Here is a 25,061-nt window from a genome sequence, read left to right on the forward strand (position 1 = left end):
CATTGAATCTGACAAAAGGGCATGTTCTGTCTGGTTTCTCAGCTCACTGCCGGTCTGAATACATTTGCAGCTGCCTTAAGATGGGACTCACAAGCTTTTGATCTATAACTCTTTTCTCTGTAATCCCAGCACTTTGGCAGGCCGAGGCAGGTCGGTCACCTGAGGTCAGGAGTTTGAAACCAGCCTGGCCAACATGGAGAAACCACATTTCTAGTAAAAATATAAAAATTAGGCAGGCTTGGTGGTAGGCGCCTGTAATCCTACCTACTTGGGAGGCTGAGGCAGGAGAATCGCTTGAACCCAGGAGACGGAGGTTGCAGTGAGCCAAGATCGTGCCACTGCACTCCTGCACTCCAGCATGGGCGGCAGAGTGAGACTCTGTCTCAAAAAAAACAAAACAAAACAAAAAAAACTCTTTTCTACTTAATGTTTCCCAGTGACTATCAAGCATGCCAGTCAACTAATTTTGCTTTGTACATCTTACCACTGACATGCAGATACTTAAACTGTATTTGCTGTTGCTAATGAAAAATCACATCCTATGAGTGACACACACAAAAGATTATCCAAAGTGCTAAAATATTAATTCATATTTGCTGCACCAGACTCCATGAACTATTGTCTTAGTTCAGACAGGTTTGGGGTTTTATTTGAAGCAATCTTTATTCATTACCCACTTTATGCTTTGCTAAGGACTAGGAATGCCAGAATAAATAATCCACGTGACTCCTGCTTGCAAGGAGCTCATGGTGCGAGAGACAAAAAATACAAATAAGGCTGGGCGCGGTGGCTCACGCCTGTAATCCCAGCATTTCGGGAGGCTGAGGTGGGAGGATCACCTGAGGTCAGGAGTTTGAGACCTGCTTGGCCAACATGGTGAAACCCTATCTCTACTAAAAATACAAAAATTAGCCCGGCATGTTGGCAGACACCTGTAATCCCAGCTACTCGGGAGGCTGAGGCAGGAGAATTACTTGAACCCGGGAAGCAGAGGTTGCAGGGAGCCGAGACCGCACCATTGCACTCCAGCCTGGGAGATAAGAGTGAATCTCAGTCTCAAACGAAAAAAAAAGAATGTACAATTGAACATCATCAGCTTGTAGGTGTTATTGAAAGCTGAGGAGGCTGCTCTGCTACTGACAGGATTGAAAAAGTCAGATTTTGCTTTTCTATTGGGTGACTCCTGATAACACAGTGTAACATTTATTCTACCATTTTAGCAGAGTGAGTGTCTTGCTCCTGTGTATCTCTGAGCAATGGGAATTTTGTTAAATTTGATACAAAAGTTACAGAGCTCTGTCGATCTGTCAATAGGCTCATAATCCTTTTATAAAGAATAAAGAAAAAGGTTTGATTTGGTTTTGCCAATGATGCTGGCTTTGTTTTGTCTCCCAGAACCTTCCTCACGATCACATAAAGTTTTGAAGACCAGTGGTAAGTCGCAAAATGTATTTTCCTGTTTCATTCTTGTTGATATTTACTAAATCAAACAACACAAAAATAAATAAATACCAGATAAATTACAGATTGACAGATTTGATTTGATTACAAAAAGATTAACTTCTGTAAATAAAAGTGTCCCATTATAAAATATATAGTCAAAGCCAGGCACAGTAGCTCACGCCTGTAATCCCAGCACTTTGGGAGGCCAAGGCGGGCGGCTCTGTTGAGGCCAGGACTTCGAGACTAGCCTGGCCAACATGGTGAAACCCCGTCTCTACTAAACATACAAAAATTAGCCAGTCCTAGTGGCTCGTGCCTGTAATCCCAGCTACTTGGGAGGCTGAGGCAGGAGAATCGCCTGAACCTGGGAAGCAGAGGTTGCAGTGAGCCGAGATTACGCCATTGCACTCCAGCCTGGGCAACAGAGTGAGACTGTGTCACAAAAAATAATAATAATAAAATTTAAAATAAAATATACAGTCAAATGACATAAAATACTTGTAATATATTTGACAGGCCTAAAAAGATTAATATTCCTATTATATAAAGAAACTCCATACATCAAAAAGAAAAGACAGAGGACTCTTATTTATTTTTTATTTTTTTTATTTTTTGAGACAGAGTTTTGCTCTTGTTGCCCAGGCTAGAGTGCAATAGCGTGATCTCGGCTCACCTCAACCTCTGCCTCCTGGGTTCAAGTGATTCTCCTGCCTCAGCCTCCCGAGTAGCTGGGATTACAAGCATGTGCCACCACGCCTGGCTAATTTTGTATTTTTAGTAGAGATGGGGTTTCTCCATGTTGGTCAGGCTGGTCTCGAACTCCCAACCTCAGGTGATCCACCCGCCTTGGCCTCCCAAAGTGCTGGGATTACAGGCATGAGCCACCATGCCCAGCCCAAAGGACTCAAAAAAAAAAAAAAAAAAAGAATGTAATTAGGCAGTTTCAGAAAAACACACAAACTGGCAATAAAATTTTTAAATGGCCATCCATATTCATAATCAGAAAATCCATACATTTGAATGAAATAAATAGAAGGGAAAATCTATGAACTTGGCCAAAACATATAGAAAAATAGTCACTCCAAAACTGTTGGTGGGAGTGTAAGTTTTTGCAATGCTTCGGGGCAAAATTTGGTAATAGTCGTTTGAATTTAAAATGTACGTTTGCCCTTAACCCAACAGTTTCACTTGCACAGATGTACTTACCCACATGTAGACAGATTTATGTGCGAGTTTGTTTTTTGCAGTATTTGTAACATGACACTCTATAAAAATGCCCAGGCAGTTGGAAATATACTTAAAGAAATTGTAATACGTCCATACACACAATGGAATATTCTACAGCTGTCAAAAATAAAGCAGATCTCTACCTATTCACAAGAGTGTCCACATACATTTTGCAGAATATACAAAGTTGCATACTGAATCCTTATTTTAAAAGTGAAACAGGCTGGGCATGGTGGCTCATGCCTGTAATGCCAACACTTTGGGAGGCCGAGGAGGGTGGATCACCTGAGGTCAGGAGTTCGAGACCAACCTGGCCAACATGGCAAGCTCCCATCTTTACTAAAAATACAAAAATTAGCCAGGTGTGGTGGCTTATGCCTGTAATCCCAGCTACTGGGGAGGCTGAGACACAAGAATCGCTTGAACCCAGGAGGCAGAGGCTGCAGTGAGCCGAGACTGTGTCACTGCACTCCAGCCTGGACGACAGAGTGAGACTCCATCTCAAAAAAAGTAAAAAATAAAAGCGAAACAATTATTGTGGTGGGGTAGGGGTAATGCAGGAGCTGGAAAGATAAACATTCAGCTGTTAACTGTTGTTTCCTTGGAGGATGGGATCTGTGGAGAGGGAAGGACTTCATATGCTTCTGTAATCATCTTTAAAGAGGAGATACCCATAATTAGGCTAGCTCTAAGGGTGTCTTCTGTAAGGATGTGGCTATGTAAATCTCTCCCCACAATTCCACTGGCAACACCCCTTCTTTGCAAGAAGGCTGCATCTTTTAGTTAAAACCAATAAAATTTCAAAAAATCAACAGAAACAATATCATCTTTACATAATTGTCATGGCACGGGGCATGTGCAATTTTTTTTTTTTTCAGGAAACAACACATTTTTGTTTGGAAGCTTTTGAAATATCTTGAACATGAATTAGTTCATGGCTGTCAGGGATGGAGGAAGGCACCTAGCGCTCAGATGCATGTAAGGTTGTTTGATGTAGTGTGGGGGTACGCAGCTGGGAGAGCTGACAGGGATTTTCTGAAAATCAGATCTATAGGGCCCAGAAGTCACTTGGGCTTCAATTACTAGTAATAAGTTTCTAAATTCTATAAAATATTAGTGCTTACTTATATAGGAGGTACATTTTCATTCTCAAACTTGAAAAAAAAAATTTTATTTTTCAGAAACAGCACAAGACATCCAAAAGGTAAGCTCTATCTCATTTCTTACTTGAAATGTTCACTTCAGGCACCCCTCATAGGTGCCACTTCCCCATCTCTCTCATCCCCAGCCCGTATTCCAAGTGTCAACAGTTATTTTACATATTGGAAATTTGGTATTTTACATTTTGAATTATTTACATTTGATTTAAGCAAAGACTCATCCTTATCAACTTCTTCCCTTTCCCCAGCCCACATCTGAGAACCATGGTGATTATTTATTCATCCTCTGCCCCATATCATACCTCAGAGGCTGTAACCTTACCTTAGGGTGTAATACCTGCCTGGTGCTCACGTGAGCCACCTCACATTTTCCTTTGCCTCCACCGGTGTAAGACCAACGCCCCTGCCTCCTGGATATAACTCCCTCCTCCAAGCGTGAGGCTTCATTCACAAGGGCGAGGGGCCCCCTTCTAAGAATATGGTTCTGCTGCTGACATAAGTGGTGATGACGTATGATTGAATGAGACTTTGTCATATCAAGTTTTGATTTTTCTTCCCCTGACAAAAGCTTAGGAGAGGGATAATAAGAATGGTATACTGTATTGGAAGATATTATATCCAACTGTATTACCTATGAAGAATAGGTACTTTCTCTTGACCTGAGTGGTTTGTCCAGTATGGCTACTGGTCATTTGGCTTAATTAACAATTCTTAGAGAACTGATCATGGCTCCTTGTTTAATGTTCTGTATCTAGAAGAATATGGCTATGAAAACCTCTCCCTACAATCTCATTTCTACCATGGCTTAGCACAGAACCAAAGCGACCTTGTCGATAAACGTTGTATCTTTCCATTAAAACCAAGAAAATGTCTAAAAATCAACGTAGTCTTTTTTTTTTTTTTCTTTTGAGACTTGGTCTCGCTCTGTTGCCCAGGCTGGAGTGCAGTGGTGCAATCTCGGCTCACTGCAACCTCGGCTCACTGCAACCTCTGCCTCCCGGGTACAAGCAATTCTCCTGCCTCAGCCTCCCAAGTAGCCTAGTAGCTTGGACTACAGGCACCTGCCACTATGCCCAGCTGATTTTTGTATTTTTAGTAGAGACGGGGGTTTCACCAAGTTGGCAACGCCAGTCTGGAACTCCAGACCACAGGTGATCCACCTGTCTCGGCCTCCCAAAGTGCTGGGATTACAGACATGAGCCACTGCGCCCGGCTGAACATAGTCTTACCTTTAAGTGATTGTCATGGCTGAGGCGTGTGCATTTTTTTCAGGTAGTACATGCTTTTGTTTGGAAACGTGTGAAACTTATTAATATTAATGGTTCATTGTCCTGAAATATGGCATAAGGTTTTGATTTCGTAAGTGGGGTCACTGCAGAAGGCTCCCTGCTCTTCAAAGCAGCCATAGTAGCATTGTGGAGCCATGCCCCTCTCAGTGATAAAAGAAGGAATCTCCCCATCAAAGAGTTCTAGAGATTCAATCTCAGGAGCTGCTTGAAAACTTTCTACAGCAATGCTCAAGCCGGGTCCATATGGGCATAACCAAACCTTATAAAATCAAAAGGCAAGAAAGAAAACATCCATGCTTTTTTTGTGATAAAATTCCATCTCCTAATAGTAATGTGCCGAAGGTATATTAAATTCAAGGAGAGCAGATTTACTGATGATTAAAGAGTTTATAACAGCCAGGTGTGGTGGCTCATACCTGTAATCCTAGCACTTTGGGAGGCCAAGGTTGGCAGATCACTTTGAGCTCAGGAACTCAAGATCAGCCTGGGCAACATGGTAAAACCCCCTCTCTCCAAAAAAAGTACAAAAATGAGCTGGGTGTGGTGGCTTGTGCCTGTGGTCCCAGCAACTTGGGAAGCTGAGGCTGGAGAATCACTTCAGCCAGGAAGCAGAAGTTGCAGTGAGCTGAGATAGTGGCACTGCACTCCAGCCTGGTCAACAGAGTGAGATTCTGTCTCATAAATAAATTAATAAGTAGTTTATAACAGGAACTATTCCTTAATAATACCTTAATATTTCTCCCAGAATATATATTTTGAGGCTGTGTACATGTGTGTGTGAGGTGGTTAAGCTCATGTGTAAGCTGTGGATTAAGACATGGATTCAAATCCATTTCTGCCATTTATAAACTGTGTAACTACAGGCAAATTGCTTAACCTTACCAGGACTTAGTTTCCTAATTTACAGAACTGTTATAAAGATTAAATGCAACATGTTCTTAAAAGTGCTTATTAATGGAATATTTGGCACAAAGCAAGTGTTCTATAAATGATAGCTAATATCGGCCGGGCATGGTGGCTCATGCCTGTAATCCCAGAACTTTGGGAGGCTGAGGTGGTTGGATCACCTGAGGTCAGGAGTTCGAGACCAGCCTGGCCAACATGGTGAAACCCCGTCTCTACTAAAAATACAAAAAAATCAGCCAGGCGTGGTGATGGGCGCCTGTAATCCGCAGCCACTCAGGAGGCTGAGGCAGGAGAATTGCTTGAACCTAGGAGGTGGAAGTTACAGTGAGCTGAAATCATGCCATTACACTCCAGCCTGGGCGACAAGAGCAAAAAAGGCTGGGCGTGGTGGCTCACACCTGTAATCCCAGCACTTTGAGAGGTCGCGGCGGGCGGATTGCCTAAGCTTGGGAGTTCACGATCAGCCTGGCCAACACAGTGAAACCCCGTCTCTACTAAAATACAAAAAAATAGCTGGGCATGGCGGCATGCACCTGTAGTCCCAGCTACTTGGGAGGCTGAGGCAGGAGAATCACTTGAACCCAGGAGGCGGAGGTTGTAGTGAGCCGAGATTGTGCTGCTGCACTTTAGCCTGGGCGACAGGGTGAGACTCTGTCTCAAAAAATAAAAACGTGATAGCTAATATCATTGTTAAATAGCTCAAATGCTGAGAATGTGGAAGGACAGGAAAAAAGTTCATTCAGGCTGTGGCAAAACTGACATATCAAAATTATTAGGTTGGTGCAAAAGTAATTGCAGTTTTTACCATGACTTTCAATATTGTGACCAACCATATGCTGATTCTTTCCTATTTTTTTAAACATTTATTTATTTATTTTGAGACAAGGTCTTGCTCTGTCACCCAGGCTGGAATGCAGTGGCACAATCTCAGCTCACTGTAGCCCCAACCTCCCAGGCTCAGGAATCCTCCCACCTCAGCCTCCCAAGTAACTGGACTACAGTCATGCGCCACCACGTCCGGCTAACTCTTTCATTTTTTGTAGACACAAGGTCTGACTATGTTGCCCAGGCTGGTCTTAAACTCCTTGACTCAAGTGATCCTCCCACCTTCACCTCCCAAAGTGCTGGGATTACAGGTGTGCATCACCGTGTCCAGGCTGATCCCCTCCCCTCCCCTCCCCTCCCCTCCCCTCCCTTCCCTTCCCTTCCCTTCTTTTCTTTCTTTCTCTCTCTCTCTTTCTCTCTCTCTCTTTCTCTTTCTCTTCCTTCCTTTCCTTTCTTTCCTTTTTCTTTCTTTTCTTTCTTCTTTCTTTATTAAATATTTTTTGTAGAAACGGCGTGTCTCACCTTGTTGCCCAGGCTGGTCTGTAGCTTCTGGGCTCAAGTGATCTGCCTGCCTTGGCCTCCCAAAGTGCTGGGATTACAGACATGAGCCACAGTGCCCAGATGATTACTTCTTAATTTAAGAGCATCTTCAGTTTTCTTAATGATTAATTTGATGTAAATTTACAGCTTCCAAAAAACTGCTTTCTTTTTTTTTTTTTTTTTTTTTTTTGAGATAGAGTTTCGCTCTTGTAGCCCAGGCTGGAGTGCAGTGGCACAATCTCGGCTCACTGCAACCTCTGCCTCCTGGGTTCCAGTGATTCTCCTGCCTCAGCCTCCCAAGTAGCTGGGATTACAGGCATGCATCACCATGCCCGGCTAATTTTGTATTTATAGTAGAGACGGGTTTCTCCATGTTGGTCAGGCTGGTCTCAAACTCCCGACCTCAGGTGATTCGCCTGCTTCAGCCTTCCAAAGTGCTGGGATTACAGGCGTGAGCCACTGTGCCCAGCCAAAACTGCTATTTTAATTTCAAGTGTAATTACCTTAAAAAAAATACTTTAATATTAACAATTCAGGTTTCCTAATTTTCTAAAACCTATGGGAATTTTCTGGGATGGATGATCTTAGGAAGGATCACTTTTGGCTGTTGTGAGAAACACAAAATAATTTTATTACACTTTAAAAGTGTTTTGTCATAATTTAACTAGTTAATATTAACCTTGTTTTACTTTACAAAAAGTAATTACTGGGTTCCTATATTTTTATAACATCATACCAGTGCAGTCTGAGTAAGGTGAAGAGAAAGATATATTAAAGAATGTGAAAAACATATATATGAACAAATACTAGGTATAAATATTGTGTGTGTATGTATGTGTGAAAAGAAATAAATGACTAATTGAATTGCTTAAGTTTTAATAGAAAAATAACATTTAGGATGAAATTCTATTATTGTCTCTCTACTCCTCTCTTCCCTCTCTAATAGATATTCCAATTAACATATATCCCATTTTTCATTGACATGTGATGAAAAGTTCTTGCTTATTTGACATTTCCAATAGGTTACTATAGTATTTTATTAGAATATATGTCCCTGGTACTAATTAGGTCTTAACTCTTTCAAGCCTTTGAAGTTAATCCTATCTGCAGAATAGCATCAGAGGGTAATCTGCTCCTGTCTGCACCACCGAGCTCCATCCAGAAAGGTTCCAAGTTATAAAAGACCTCATTGTTTTCTTTGATTAGAAATCACTAATTTGGCCCGATGCAGTGGCTCAGGCCTATAATCTTAGCACTTTGGGAGGCCAAGGTGGGCGGATCTCTTGAGGCCAGGAGTTTGTCTAAGACCAGCCTAGCCAACACAGCAAAACCCTGTCTCTATTAAAAATACAAAAATTAGTCAGGCATGGTGGTGGGCACCTATAATCCCAGCTACTCCAGAAGCTGAAGCACGAGAATTGCTTGAACCCAGGAGGCAGCGGTTGCAGTGAGCCAAGATCATGTCAAGGGACCCAGGCTGCACTTCAGCCTGGGCGACAGAGCGAGATTCTGTCTCAAAAAAATAAAAATTAAAAAATTATTAATATTGTTCCTATTTTACGTCCTTATAGGCAACTAAATGTTAATTAAATGTATTTTGAAATAAGTAAAAATGTCATTAAATGAACAGAGGATTAAATTACATTTCTACAATAAAAACTCTTTGCCTAGAATCTATAAACCAAGGTAATGCTGGCCATGTTCGTGGTGGGTCTGCAGATTTAAGACAAATCCTTGGAGTGTGTGGTCGGATCAGCAGAAGGGGCTTTTGGTATACCAGAAATCATGATAAAACCCCTAGGAGAAAAGCACTGGCTCTAAACCTCTTTAGAAAGTCTCAAATAGAACAGATAGCATAGCCCTTAACTTCTATACATACTGATTTATGCAATAAATATTTGCCAAGTGTACACCAGACTTATTTGAAGAATCTAACAATTTTCTGTATTTAGCTTATATCATGCTTTGGGGCAAGGGGTTTGGGGTTAGACCTGGGTTCTAGCACTAGTCTTACTGCTGACTAGATAGAACAAGTTACTGAAACTTCAGGAACCTAGATTTCCTTACTGTGAAATTGGTATGATCATACCTAATTCATAAAATTATTGTGAATATTAAGTTTGGAGAATGTCTGCACATTGCCCAGCCTAGTTGCTAAGTATATATTAGTTCCTGTCCTTCCCTTTTTGAAAATATCTGAAGTGCTTTTCAAGTCAGTTAAACACTCGGCCAGGTGTGGTGGCTCCCACCTGTAGTGCCAGCTACTTGGGAGGCTGAGGTGGGAGGATTGCTTGAGCCCAGGAGTTTGAGATCAGCCTGGGTAACACAGCAAGACCCCATGTCAGGAAAAAATAAAAGAATATTAAAGCCTAGTGGGGGAGGCAGTGTGTAAACACAGGAGAAATTCCTGAGTTATGTGTCTTCTCCATGGTGCTGTGATTCAGTTGATATGTTTCCATCTTCCTCAGGTTTCTAGAGAGGAAGGATCTCCCCAGCTGACTTCAGCAAGGCCGTCTCCTGCGCAGAGAAATAGTCAGCCTAGCAGTTCTTCCATGATCAGCGTGCTTCGAGCGGGTGGAGCTCTCAGAAACATCTGGACTGATCACCAGATCAGGCAAGCCTTGTTTCCCAGCCGACGGTCCCCGCAGGAGAATGAGGATGATGAAGATGATTATCAGATGTTCGTGCCGTCATTTTCCTCCTCAGATCTGAACTCTACCAGACTATGTGAAGATAACACTTCCAGTCGCCCTTGCAGCTGGCATATGGGACAGATGGAGTCCACAGAGACCCCCAGCTCTGGTCACAGGATTGTCAGGCGGGCCAGCAGTGCTGGGGAGAGCAACACGTGCCCTCCTGAAATAGGAACTAGTGACAGAACTAGGGAACTGCAGAACGGCCCCAAAACAGAAGGGCAGGAGGAGATGACTCCCTTTGGGTCATCCACAGAGTTGACTATTGATGACATAGACCATGTCTATGATAACATCAGTTATGAGGACTTAAAGCTAATGGTTGCTAAGCGGGAAGAAGTTGAATCCACTCCCTCTAAATCAGCCAGGGACTCCGCTCGCCCCAAGAGCACCCCAGAGTTAGCCTTCACAAAGAGGCAAGCTGGCCACAGTAAGGGCTCTCTTTACGCACAAAAAGATGGCGCCCTCTCAGGTGGAGAGGCATCCAGCCAAAGCACGCATGAACTCCAAGCGGTTGAGGAGAACATCTATGACACCATAGGGCTCCCAGATCCTCCATCGCTGGGTTTTAAGTGCAGCAGCCTAAAGCGTGCAAAGCGGAGCACCTTTTTGGGTCTGGAGGCCGACTTCGTGTGCTGTGACAGCCTGAGGCCATTTGTTTCCCAAGACAGCCTCCAGTTCAGTGAGGACGAAGCCCCTTACCACCAGGCCACCCCCGATCATGATTATCTGAGTTTGCTGTATGACTCTCCCAGCTGTAACCTGTCTATGCCTGATAAGCCTGTATCTGATAAACTGTCCGAAGAAGTAGATGAAATCTGGAATGACCTGGAAAATTACATCAAGAAAAATGAAGACAAGGCCAGAGACCGTCTCCTGGCAGCGTTTCCTGTGAGCAAGGATGATGTGCCCGACAGGCTGCACGCAGAGAGCACCCCTGAGCTGAGCCAGGACGTGGGGCGCTCTGTGTCCACCCTGTCCCTGCCTGAGAGCCAGGCTCTCCTCACGCCTGTGAAGAGCAGGGCTGGCAGAGCCAGCCGCGCCAACTGTCCCTTTGAGGAAGACCTGATTTCTAAAGAAGGCTCCTTTATGAGCCTTAACCGGCTTTCTCTGGCTAGTGAAATGCCCCTGATGGACAATCCCTACGACCTGGCCAACAGCGGCCTGTCTCAAACAGACTCAGAAAATCCTGACCTGGGAATGGAGGCCACAGATAAGACAAAAAGCAGGGTGTTTATGATGGCTCGGCAGTACAGTCAGAAGATTAAGAAGGCGAATCAACTTTTAAAAGTGAAAAGTCCGGAGCTGGAGCAGCCGCCGGCCAGTCAGCATCAGAAATCCATGCACAAAGACCTGGCTGCCATCTTGGAAGAGAAGAAGCAAGGAGGGCCCGCCATTGGTATGTGCACCCTGCCCTTCTTCCTTCTCCAAAGTAAGAGGGGAGAGCGGTTTTCAGATTTCAGATGTCCTTAAAACGGACACACCTGTGAGAACACTGACACTCAAGCTTTGTCATCTCAAAGTAAGACCACAGACAAAGCCATACTGGCCTTTCCCACATCACCTCCTATGAATTATGCACATTGTAGCATGATTTGGCCTCAGAGGGTGGTGGTGTGCATGTAACATCGTAACTGCAGAGATAATATTTTAAGAAAGAGTTTTCTCTAAGGTAATCTAAAATATGAAAAAGGCAATCAGTTTTAACCTGTGATATCTCTAATTTTTCCAGTATATCAGTAATTTTTAGGAGGAGGAAGAGTGTGTATAATCTTCTAAGGCTTGGAAGCATATAGAATAACATTGTTTCTTGCTTCAAAAATGCCAACTCGTGCTAACAAAAAGAGGGGTTTTTTTGAATACTTTTTTTTTTTTTTTGAGACAGGATCTCACTGTCACCCAGGCTGGAGTACAATGACACAATCACAGCTCACTGCAGCCTCAGCCTCCCCAGCAATCCTCCCACCTCAGCCTCCTGAGTAACTGGGACCAGAGGCACTAACCACCATGCCCAGCTACATTTTTTTTTTTTTTTTTTTTTTTTTGGAGATGGAGTCTCACTCTGTCGCCCAGGCTGGAGTGCAGTGGCGCAATCTTGGCTCACTGCAAGCTCCGCCTCCCGGGTTCACGCCATTCTCCTGCCTCAGCCTCTCCGAGTAGCTGGGACTACAGGCGCCCGCCACCACGCCCGGCTAATTTTTTTGTATTTTTTTTAGTAGAGACGGGGTTTCACCGTGGTCTCGATCTCCTGACCTCATGATCCGCCCACCTCAGCCTCCCAAAGTGCTGGGATTACAAGCGTGAGCCACTGTGCCTGGCCATGCCCAGCTGCTTTTTACATTTTTTGGAGAGAAAGGGTTTTGCCATGTTGCCCAGGCTGGTCTCGACTCCTGGGCTCAAGCAGTCCTCTTGCCTCAGCCTCCCAAAGGGCTGGGATTACAGGCGTGAGCCACCACGCCAGCCACTGTACTCTCCTTAGTTGCTCGCACTGTAAATCAGTGGTTTTCTCACGTTTCCATTACTACTTAATTTTTTTTTTTTTTTTTTTTTTTTTTTTTGAGATAGGGTCTGGCTGTGTCACCCAGGCAGAAGTGCAGTAGCATGAACATGGCTTACTGCAGCCTCTGCCTCCTGGGCTCAGGTGACTCTCCCATGTCAGCCTCTCTAGTAGCTGGGACTACAGGTGTGTGCCACCACGCCCCACTAATTTTCTTTTTTTTGTAGTTTTTTTGTAGGGATGGGATTTTATCATGTTGCCCAGGCTGCTCTCAAACTCCTGGGCTCAAGTGACCCTCCCGCCTTGGCCTCCCGAAGTGCTAGGATTACAGGCGTGAGCCGCCACACCTGGCCTACTACTTAATTTTTTTAAATAGCTACTGTAATGCATGTAACACTATCTCATTTAGTATTTTCATATATGCTTCTGAGTTTAATGCTTTAGCTAGACTCCTTTGTGGAGCACAACCAAACCAGAATCTGAGGTGTAATATTGTAGGATCAGGACTATGGGAATGAGATGCTCATGGTTAGACTTTTTTGAAGGCCAAAATTTAACACTGATCTCTGGGGAAGAGCCTAGCTGTGAATAAAGCCCCTGATTGTCATAAAAAGAAAAGTCCAAAGGTAGTGGCTCTTGCCTGAGGAGCTTTCACCTCCAGGTGCAGAGAGATTTCTGGCTATAGGCTCAGGAATATGCATTTCAAATAGTATCCCCTTTGCATCATATTTTAAGAAATCCTGCCCCAGATTTTCTAACAAAGGACCACCTTAGTATCAAATGAGAGGAGTCTATTCTACAATTAAAAGTGAAAGCTGGGTGATGGCTTAGTATCAGGACAGGCTCTGATCATTAGCTTCATTATCAGCACAGTGGGACAGGTTGATGCCGCTAACTATTAAATGCTGTCTTTGGGATTGACTTATTGACATCCATGGAAACTGAAGAATAGGAAGGCCATATCCAAATCTTAAATGAATCCACAAGTTACATAACAAGAATCTGTAGGGAACTTTTTTTTTTAAAGTTTGAGAGTAGTTAAGAATTGTCTAAAGTTTTAATCTTCAGTACAATTTCTTAACAGATAGGGAAACAAAGTCCTGGAATTGATGCCTGAAGGATTTTATGGACTCTGAGTTCTTCTTTTTAATCAAATGAAGGTTTTGTATGCATGTGAGACTAGAATGCATGTATTTTTCTCCTTGCCATGATGTGCTATGAGTAATTCAAGTCCCTATTCTGATGCTAGCGTTGCTAAGCTGGTTTGCTGTTACAGGGAAAGTGACTGAGTTCCAGCTGCAGGAGGACAATTGTGGTGGGGTAGGAGAATATATATGGCCTTAGAAACAGTTGTATGTTGGCGATTGCAAGCACTGACTAAGTCTGGGTTGGGGCTCCTCATAATAAGAGAAAATGTAATGCTGAAGTTTTTGATGATGATGGGTTATGCCCACAGACTACCATTGAAAAAGTAGTAATTCTCTGGGCCAGGTTGTTTTGAATATGGACCATCTGTTAAAATACAAAGCTCCAATCTTGATAGAAGCATGTCCTTTTATATTGAATCTTTAGGGCCTACGACTACCTCAAATAGTCTTCTTTTTTACCCACCTTTTAAGTATTAAATGATTTCACATTGGGGTTTTCTTTTCACTTTTGGTTGGCTCTCCTTTTTGTTTTGCCTGCTGGTGTTGTCTTGGGATGCCCCAGGATCTTTTCTCAGCTTTGCATCTGGGTCCTTTCTTGACATGGTGGGCTCCTGTCGACGTTCTCCCCAGCAAGGAGGAGGAAATCTCTCCCGAGTCATCTTCTGAGAGTGCTGTCTTCCCTGCCATCTGGCAGGGGCACGTCCCTAGGACCTGACGAGTCATATCCACACCTCTTCCATCTGGGTGATCGAGACCACTTCCTGTGCCCACTAGGCTTTCCATCAGTTGACATGATGACTCCTTTTCTCTTTCTTGTTTATCTGGGCACAGGACGTCGTAATCGAATGGACCGATTCTTCAGACTTCTCCGTGTGGGCCTTGCCGCTTTGCCAGGAGCTTGCTCTCGGTGCTGTGCGGAAGGAGGAGCACCTTATTCACCTGCCGAAACTCTCGAGCATCTTTATTGAACTCTCTAGCCGGGGTCTCCAGGCCCCGGGTCAGATTTCCGCCTATAAATCACCCAACCAGGTCCAGTTGCTCCCACATCTTAGAGCCTGTCATAGCATGCTGGCCATCTTGTTCCATCAGACCTCCCTCCCGATAGTCTTTGAGAGCAAGGAGGCCTTTGGGTTTCTGGGTTTTTTTGGTGATGTTTCACATGGGAGAAAACTCCATACAGGCTTGAGAAATTTTCCTCCTTGTGTAAAGTAGGGAAGGCACAATTTTATGCTTTTGTCTACATCTTGAGCAACATCAGAAACATTGATTTTAATCCTCTGTCTGGAGGATTAAAATGTTGTTTGATATTTCCCTCGGCAAACATTATTCTAAATTTTTGTCTGAGATCATAAGAACTCCAATTTTCGAATTTCAAAAAAGGCAATAAACCAGAGACATTCTTGCTATTGTCATGTAGTCATAATGTATATATTCTATACAACTGTTAATACTAGAACTAAGGATATGGGGGAGCCTCAACTCAGCTGACTAATACTAAACTTTTTAGGCCAGAGGTGTCATCTCAGGCTGGCTGTTCCCTGTACGTCTGGCTAATAGAATCTGTTTAATTACAGCTGGAGCTCTGGAAGCTTGTCTCTTGTTCACATAGATGTCACACAAGCTATAGACTCTCTTAGAAGGTCAAGCTGAAACAAACAAAAAACCCCTTAGATCAGCAGGTGCAGTGACTCACACCTGTATGGCCAGGCACAGTGACTCACACCTGTATTGCCTACCTTTTATTCCAAATTGATAAATGGTCAACTCTATCATCCAAAGACAAACTGTTCCCATTATGAATTATCTATAGGAAGCATTTTAGCTGTCTTCTTGCTTCCGCTTTTTCTGCTATGACCTGATTTCCAGGCCACCTTTCCACTTCCAGTGGTATGGTCTCAGGAAAGTGCATCCATTTTTAAAAGTAGGCTTAAAATAAAAGGAGGCTGGGCGCAGTGGCTCACATCTATAATCCCAGCACCTTGGGAGGCTGAGGCGGGCACATCACTTGAGGTCAGGAGTTCAAGACCAGCCTGGTCAACATGGTGAAACCTCGTCTCTACTAAAAATACAAAGAATTAGCCAGGCGTGGTGGCAGGCGCCTGTAATCCCAGCTACTCTGGAGGCTGAGGCAGCAGAATCACTTGAAGCCGGGAAGCAGAAGTTACAGAGAGCTGATATTGCGCCACTGCATTCCAGCCTGGGCAACAGAGCGAGACTCCATCTCAAAAACATTAAAAAATAAATTAAATAAAGGAGGGAGTGAAAAAAATTTCTGAGTAATGAATTAGTTATTGAGACCTGTTTCTGTCTAAAACCATGCTAGGTGCTCTATAGAGAGCTGAACGAAATGTACAGCATTGTTCTCCCAGACCAAAAGCTCAGAGGCCAGGCGAGGTGGCTCACACATGTAGTCCTAGCACTTTGGGAGGCTAAAGCAGGAGGATTGCTTGAGCTCAGGAGTTTGTGACCAGCCTGAGCAACATAGCAAGACTTCCTCTCTACAAAAAATTTAAAAGTTAAATTTAAAAGTTAAAAATTTTCAGGCACAGTGGCTCATGCCTATAGTCCCAGGTACTCAGGAGGCTGAGGCAAGAGGATTATTTGAGCCCAGGAGTTTGAGGCTGCAGTGAGTTATGATTGTACCACTCCAGCCTGGCCGACAGAATAAGACCCTGTCTCAAAAAAAAAAAAAAAGAAAAGCTCAGGGACTAATAAAGTAACTTATATAAAATGGCCAGGCGCAGTGACTCACACCTGTAATCCCAGCACTTTGGGAGGCCAAGGCCGGTGGATCACTTGAGGTCAGGAGTTCGAGACCAGCTTGGCTAATATGGCAAAACCCTGTCTCTACTATAAATACAAAAATTAGCTGGGCGTGGTGGTGGGCACCTGTAGTCCCAGCTACTAGGGAGGCTGAGGCAGGAGAATCACTTGAACCCGGGAGGTGGAGGTTGCAGTGAGCCAAGATCGTGCCACTGCACTCCAGCCTGGGCAATAGAGTGAGACTTTGTCTCAAAAAAACATAAAATGAAAATAAAGTAACCTACATAAAATAATTAGCAACACAGCAATACAAATTGTGTGTGTCTGCATGTGTGTGTGCACACACAGGCAACAGCTAGGTACACACTATATAAGACTTCAGAGAAGAGAAATCAGAAAAGGATTCAAGTAAGGAGAAGGATAGCGCTTATGGAGAATCTTGAGAGATGAGTAGGATTTGATTAAGCAAAGGACAAGGAGCATATAATAAGACAAAGGCCTGGGAAATACTGTGGATATTTTGGATGATAATGTGATTTCAGATTATCTGGGCTAAAGTCAAGATCTGATTGTTCTTACAAGACTTAATGGTTAAATTTTGATACTGGAATAGTTTGTTTGAATTTTTAAAGTTCTGCTACATTTTCCTAACTTGTCATCTTCTTGGAACCTTGTAGAAGTTCAGAGCCTTCCTGATACAGCTGTGGGATCAGGCTCAGGGCTATACTGTATGTGAGAATGGCTTGAGCAGACCATCTGTCTTTCAGGCGGGTCTGCTAACTAATGACTGTATTAAAGGTCCAGCTGATTTTGATTGGGTTTCATAGTGAATGAAATATTATAGTTTCAGGATGGCTACCATGGGCACACTGGTGTCTGCGGAGACTTTTACACTCTTTCTCTTAAGATGTTGCTAAACCCTAATTAGTATTAAGAGTCTTTACTGTGCCTTTTATGGAATCATTTCTCAAGTTTTTGTAACTAGAAATTTCAACACTAATAATCTCTGTTCTTCCAAGGAATTTGGAGTTGAAAACTCAAAGGATCTGAGTATAGGTCTGTAATGAGAAGTTAGACTATTTACCTTGATCACAGGGAATAGGGGGTGAGGGATTGGGGTTGCAATCCCTCACACAATAACACAGGTCACACAATAACAGGTTGTTTTTCTCTCCTCATAGAAGATAGACTCAAAAGAAAAGGCAAAACTCACCTAAATGAGTATTTATTAGTAGTTTAAGTTCAAGAAATAATTTACTGATAACACATCATTAAAAATGTAAATAGCTTAAAGAAGAAGAAGAAAACAGTGTTACCTGCTGGTTGTCATATATAGGATACATTTCCTTCAGAGAGATTGTGTCAATATGGTCTGAGCAAGATATAGGATGCATTAGAGGAAGCTTGTCCAACCCATGGCCCACAGCTGCATGCAGCCCATAACAGCTTTGAATGTGGCCCAACACAAATTTGTAAACTTTCTTAAAACGTTAAGGGTTTTTTTTTTTTTTTGAGATTTTTAAAAAGCTCATCAGCTATCACTACTGTTAGTGTATTTTATGTGTGTCCCAAGACAATTCTTCTTCCTCCAGTGTCTCCTGGGGAAGCCAAAAGATTGGACACCCCTGCATTAGAGTTTTTTGATTCTAGGGTGGTTGTGCAGGTACCTGGATTGGGGAGGGTGGCAGATCTTGAAATTGACATCTCTGAGCTCCCATCTTAAGTTTTTGCTAGCCAAAGAGAATCCCTTACCCATAGCATGGTTAATGTGTTAATATTTAGAAATATCTGTACTCAGAATGAGGGCAAAGGGGAGAATGGACTTGTGGCTTAATTTTAAGTGCAAAAGCTTTTGTGGAAGTAACTGTTAGGTCCTATTCTTGAACCAATAGTAGAGAGTATTAGATTATTGAGTACATGCACAGACGGTTCCTTCTTAATGTCTTGGCGGCCTAGGCTTTAGTGCTCTGCTTCTTGGGGATGTGAAATGAGATGTGAGTTAGTCAATACATGTGGTTTTGAAGCACTTGAGGGGAGAACTTTCCTTAGTAGACCTTGGTTCCCCAGACAACGGCGGTGGAGGGCTGCCTGGAAGCAAGAAGTGCAGGAACAGCCAGGAGCTGACTCCTCTCAGTTGTCTGAGAGCAAAGAAGAATGATGGGAAGCGAGGGGTAGCTATTGCATTGTGGATTGTGGCCATGCTGCTTTTTTTTTTTTTTTTTTTTTTTTTTTAGATGGAGTCTCGCTCTGTCACCCAGGCTGGAGTGCAGTGGCACGATCTCGGCTCACTGCAGCCTCCGCCTCCCAGGTTCAAGCGATTCTCCTGCCTCAGCCTCCCAAGTAGCTGGGACTACAGGTGCACGCCACCATGCCTGGCTAAATTTTTGTATTTTTAGTAGAGACGGGGTTTCACCATGTTGGCCAGGCTGGTGTTGAACCCCTGACCTCAATTGATCCAACTGGTTTGGCCTCCCAAAGTGCTAGAATTATAGGCGTGAGCCACCATGCCCAGCCCTGCGATGCTGCTTTTAAAGACTGCTTGAATGATTTTTCATTGGCCAGGCTGAAGTGCTGACTTTCTTATTTTTGTGATGCATGTTTTCAGCACTGACACTGTTTTAGGCTTATAAAGAAGACTAGAAACTTTCATTATATATAGTGGACACTTGCAGACCTGCTGTTGAAACAAAATAATGGACAATTAGATGAAATTAAATGAACTTTTAGGTGGCATTTTTATTTATATTAAACCATGGATTTTTGTGTGTGTGTGTTGCTCAGAGTTCAGTGATTACTCATCCTTAGACATCAGTTAGTCTTGTCTACTGTCAGAATTTTAAAATATGTTGGTTAGAATGTTATTCTCTTATTTTTAATCTTCACATATAGGAATTATCCTGTGTGTATTTACTGTTTCAATATTTGCCTTCCAGGTGCCAGGATTGCTGAGTATTCCCAGTTGTATGACCAGATTGTATTCAGAGAGTCTCCCTTGAAAATTCAGAAGCATGGCTGGGCCAGCCCTCAAGAATCCTCCCTCCTGAGGTCTGCGTCACCTTCCCAGGTCCACCATGGTAGTGAAGACTGGCTTCTGCATTCAACCTATAGTAACGGAGAGTTAGCAGATTTCTGTCTCCCACCAGAGCAAGACTTGAGGTCAAGATATCCCATGTTTGAGATCAACACAAAAAGTACTCCCAGGCAATTGTCCACAGCTTGCTCTGTGCCTTCTCTTCAAACCTCTGACCCTCTGCCAGGCTCTGTGCAGAGATGCAGCGTGGTAGTAAGTCAGCCCAACAAAGAGAACTGGTGTCAGGACCATCGTTACAACTCCTTGGATCGGAAAGGGATCAGTGCTAAATCTCAGCCTTATCACAGGTCCCAGTCATCTTCCTCCGTCTTGATAAACAAATCAATGGACTCTATCAACTACCCTAGTGACATGGGAAAGCAGCAGCTGCTGTCTTTACACAGAAGTTCAAGGTGTGAGAGTCACCAGGACTTGCTGCCAGATATTGCTGACTCGCGTCAACAGGGCACTGAAAAACTCTCAGATCTCACACTCCAAGACTCACAGAAAGTTGTGGTGGTCAATAGAAATTTACCCTTAAATGCCCAAATTGCAAAACAGAACTATTTTTCCAATTTCAAAGAGACTGATGGAGATGAAGATGACTATGTGGAAATCAAGTCAGAAGAAGATGAGTCGGAGTTGGAGCCATCTCACAATCGTAGAAGGAAATCTGACTCAAAGTTTGTGGATGCTGACTTTTCTGATAATGTCTGCAGCGGCAACACATCGCATTCTTTGAATAGTCCACGCACTCCAAAAAAGCCAGTTAACAGCAAACTTGGCCTTTCACCATATCTGACACCATATAATGATTCTGACAAACTGAATGACTATCTTTGGAGGGGGCCATCTCCCAATCAACAAAATATTGTCCAGTCTCTAAGGGAAAAATTTCAGTGTCTCAGTTCAAGCAGCTTTGCTTAAGGTTCTTCATAATAACTGCTTGAATCAACTTCCTATTTTGCTCATAAAACGTTACAGATACTGATGAGGTGTTTTATGTATACCAGATTAAAACAATTTTGTAAGAACCAGAGGTGTAAAATATACTTTCTTTTACAGCACAACTTTTTGAAATGGCTGACGATGCAGCCAGGATTGTACTGTAGCACATGTTGGCATCAACAGTATATTTTCTCATGCTGAGTGTCTTCATGGTTCATGTAAGTCAATCTTACTTGAAAGTTTTTAGACTTTTAACACGATGGCCATAACCTGACAATAGTGCCCACACCTTAAGAAATGCAACAGTCCTTTCCTGTTATCCAGAAGGCCCAGGTAGTTTTATCCTGTGACTCAAAGGCAGCAAGGAGACTTTTTCACATTTTAAAAGGCAATGAAAGCTGCTGAAAGAATTATGCTTATATCTCACATTTTGGTTATATTTGTGGTAACACCTTAGGATAACGTAAGCCAGAGATCTGTAATTGGAGTGTAGTCTGAGGTGCCCATTTTAGGGTTTTTGTGCTAGTATTCTTTTATTTCATTTTGATGCAGAAATTGTAAGACTCTTGAAAATTAAAATGTAGCGGGACCCATTTTCTGTACACAGAACCCTTTACCTGTATTCCTGGACAAGGCCTAGAGAACAAGCGGCTCATCATGTTTATAATATAATTTCTGGGGTGAAATGAATGATTTCCTTACTGGCTTAGAGAAACCCAAGGTCAATAAAATGCAGATTGACTTAGCTATTAGAAAAGATGGGATGGCTTCTGGGAACCACTTAACTCTTCAAATGACAGTTGAAAGAGAAAAAGCAAAACTGAAATCCCACCAGACCATTTTGTGTGCCTGTTTCTAATCAATACAAAGTTAAGCATGAGCTAAAATCAGACAAAGCGCTTTAAACGTATCCTTTCCAGAGCGCTTTGCACATGCACCCTCCTGAGTTTGGGATTCTGCCAAATGACCAACTTGATCCTGGCCCTGAGGAGTCGGCTGCAGGAATAGGGCAAGAATCTATTTCCTAAACCACACATCACATGGGAGCCTTTTTTCATTGTTTTCAGGTATATTAAAGAATGAAATCTTTGGTTACTAGGTGCTGACTAATAACACCTTTTATATTCTGACCATTTGTCACATTTCACTGTGATACTGTATACCAATCTAACTCCTTATGAAAGGCAACAAAAAAACAAAAATAAGACATTGTGAATAAAAAGCAAAATCAAAGAAGCTAGAGAAAAATGAAGGCAGATGTATTGCGACTTTGTAAACATATTCTATTTTATTGAAGACTGCAGTTAATGCAGCAAGAATGCTTTCTCAAGCGGTGGCCTTTGTATTCTCATGTTAATCAGGTGTACATTCTACGGCCTCTCCCCCATGCTGTTAGTTTCTATTTTAAAAGATACAATAATATATGTAGGGAAAGGGGCCTGGGCTCTTCATTTAAAGGTAAGCAGTAATGTTGAGTAAGTGACATAATTCTTTTTGTAAGTCCTATGCCTCTTTTTAACTGTAAAACATAAAACATGAGCATTTTTATCTTACAAATAGGTACCTAAGGCATTTGATTTTCTTTTTAAATAACAAAAAATAACCCAAGTTTCTTGCTTCTCCAAAGTATTCTTCTCATAGCTTATAAAAGAAAGTCCACATTGAATAGCATGGTCTGGAAACATTCCTTCTTTATTGTCTTTATTTGAACATGATATGAGTTTCCAAGATGAAGTGATCAAGCTTGGCTCACTGCAACCTCCACCTCCCCGGTTCCAGCGATTCTCCTGCTTCAGCCTCTTGAGTAGCTGGGATTACAGGTGCCCGCCACCACACCTGGCTAATTTTTGTGTTGTTAGTAGAGGCGGGGTTCATCATGTTGACCAGGCTGGTCTCGAACTCCTGACCTCATGATCCATCCACCTCGGCCTCCCAGAGTGCTGGGATTACAGGTATGAACCACTGTGCCCGGCCAAGAAAGTATGTTCTTAGAGGTGTGTGTAAGTGCATTTGTATTACCTATGAACAAAATTACCTGACTCTTGTCCCAGGAAAGCTGTTTCACATTTTCGCTTTTTGGTTGGTATTATCCAATTCTATATAGTTCATATTATTGTTCTGTCTGACTCTCAGAAATTACTTCTTCACGCCAGTGTCTTGTTGCATGACTTTGATGTCACCGATAGGAATACACCTCACTGCACGTAAGTGGGTATCTTATTATATAAAATGTCTACATGGCTTTAGGTTTTAGGACAAATGTGTAGATTTATAGATCATTTCTGTTGACCAGGACACAGATTTTGAGAGCTGTGTGTATATATATAATCATGTTTGTATTTTTTTCCTGAAAGTTATCAGTTGCTCTTGTTTAAAATAGTTTGTTTTAGAGGTGGGGTGGGGATGTATATAATGGGGGGAAAAGTTATATGTACTTTAAAATATGTCAAGTTCTTAGTAGTTCCCTGTACTGAAAGTTCAGTTTTTTTTATATAAGTTTACTTTTCACCTGCTCTATTCTTTGTGGGGAAAAAAATGCATCTAGAAAAACATAGTTTAAATACTGTATATAAGATAATGAAAGTTAGTAATGTTCATTATTTAATAAAGTTTGTAAAGTACAAGGTAATTTATAGTGTGAATTAATGTGTTTATTTTAGAACATCAAGATGTTTCCAAACTACATTAAGCTATAATACTTTTTATTGCCTTGTGAACCGTGGAGAAAATGGCTCAGGGTCACAATGATATAACTATGTCTCAGTGGCCCATGATAGACCATTTTCTACATCTTTGGATTACCTTTGAAACAGTGAATTTGGTGTCTAGGATTTTTGTTTTCTTGAGAGACAGCTAAATTAGATCAGTTGCTAAATTACCTTTTTAAAACATTTGCAGTAAGTAACAGAAGACATTCTTTTAACTGTTTTATTATTGAATCAAAAAATTAATATAGCCGGGCGCAGTGGCTGACACCTGTAATCCTAGCACATTGGGAGGCCAAGGTGAGTGGATCACTTGAGGCCAGGAGTTTGAGATCAGCGTGGCCAACATGGTGAAACCCTGTCTCCACTAAAAATGGATGGTGGTGCATGCCTGTAATCCCAGCTACTCAGGTGGCTGAGGCACGAGAATCACTTGAACTAGGGAGGCAGAGGTTGCAGTGAGCTGAGATCACGTCATTGCGCTCTGGCCTGGGCAACACGGACTCTGTCTCAAAAAAAAAAGAAAATAACTATAGAAGTTTTTGGCACAAGTTGAGGTTTTTTTCATGTAACTTCATGTTCTTAATTTTCTTTAATAGAAAGTTTACAGGGAACAAAAATATGCTGCTATAAGTTGATAATTACAGACACTTTCCAAAGCAACTCTTTCCAAATGTAAGCAAAAAGCCCTACCCTATTATAATGAAAATGTGGATTACCTGACTTTCCTCACACTGAAGAAACAGCCTTCAGCTTTTAGTGTATTTTAGAGAGAAGAGTTTCCAACTTCACACTGAGGAGCCCTCAGATCTGCCTTATCTTCCTGTTCCACCTTGAGGTGGAAAATGGATGGGTTTGCTCCAAGTTCAGTTTAGAGAAACAAATGACAGGAGAATAACCATGCCCCATGTAAATGGTAAACATAAATTTAGTCCTTAAAGAAAAATTTTAATGAGCAGGCTTATAATGAGCTATAAATACAGCTGTTGAACATGAATACTTAATAACATTTGTCTATTAAGTTTTTTTGATGTAAAAACAATAAAAAATCTCTTTGAAAGAGCAAATGTTAATACTTCAAGAACTCTGAGATCCTCTAATGCTGTATAACTTTCTCTATCTGGATTGTGATAACTACACTCTTCTTTTTTTTTTTTTTTTTTTGAGACAGGGTCTCACTCTATCAGCCAGACTGGAGTGCAGTGGCATGATCTCGGCTCACTGCCACCTCTGCCTCCTGGGGTTCAAGCAATTCTCCTACCTCAGCCTCCCGAGTAGCTGGGATTACAGGTGCACACCACCATGCCCAGCTAATTTTTGTACTATTAGTAGAGACAGAGTTTCACCATGTTGGCCAGGCTGGTCTCGAACTCCTGACCCCAGGTGATCCTCCCGCCTCGGCCTCCCAAAGTGCTGGGATTACAGGCATGAGCCACCGCGCCCGGCCTTGTTGGTGTTTTTTTTAAAGAGACATGGTCTCACCCAGGCTGGTCTTGAGTTCCTGGCCTCGAGTGATCCTCCTGCCTTGGCCTCCCAAACTGCAGGGATTACAGGCATGAGCTATCATGCCTACCCTTTTTTTCAATGTTTTCTGTTTAACAAAATCATATATATATATGCTTATATATATTTATATAGAGAGATACTGTGGAAATTTTGCTGTACTAAAAAGCTTAATGCAAAATATGATTGCACAACCTATGTAACTGTAAATTAATAAAATTTGGAATGTCTGGTATATAGCATATTTGAAAGCTCTTTAACAGAAGATCAAAAATTCCTTTTTGAAAGAATATTCTAGGCCAGGCATGGTGGCTCACGCCTGTAATCCCAACACTTTGGGAGGT

At 42.4% G+C, this 25,061-nt stretch overlaps 1 protein-coding gene across 3 annotated transcripts in view; it reads left to right on the forward strand.

The window, feature by feature from the left end:
• The window catches only part of PLEKHG1 (pleckstrin homology and RhoGEF domain containing G1), a 243,857-nt gene extending 220,719 nt beyond the window's left edge, over positions 1 to 23,138 (forward strand). For all 3 annotated transcript variants that reach the window (XM_030809833.1, XM_030809835.1, XM_030809834.1), the window contains 4 exons: positions 1,396 to 1,434; positions 3,852 to 3,874; positions 9,859 to 11,482; positions 19,425 to 23,138. In XM_030809833.1, the coding sequence (XP_030665693.1) occupies positions 1,396 to 1,434; positions 3,852 to 3,874; positions 9,859 to 11,482; positions 19,425 to 20,488 (2,750 nt within the window). In that variant the 3' untranslated portion in view covers positions 20,489 to 23,138. The remainder of the gene's footprint in view (positions 1 to 1,395; positions 1,435 to 3,851; positions 3,875 to 9,858; positions 11,483 to 19,424) is intronic.
• Positions 23,139 to 25,061: the final 1,923 nt, after the last annotated feature.

Source organism: Nomascus leucogenys, chromosome 3 (genome assembly GCF_006542625.1).
Source record: "Nomascus leucogenys isolate Asia chromosome 3, Asia_NLE_v1, whole genome shotgun sequence".
NCBI lineage: Eukaryota > Metazoa > Chordata > Mammalia > Primates > Hylobatidae > Nomascus > Nomascus leucogenys.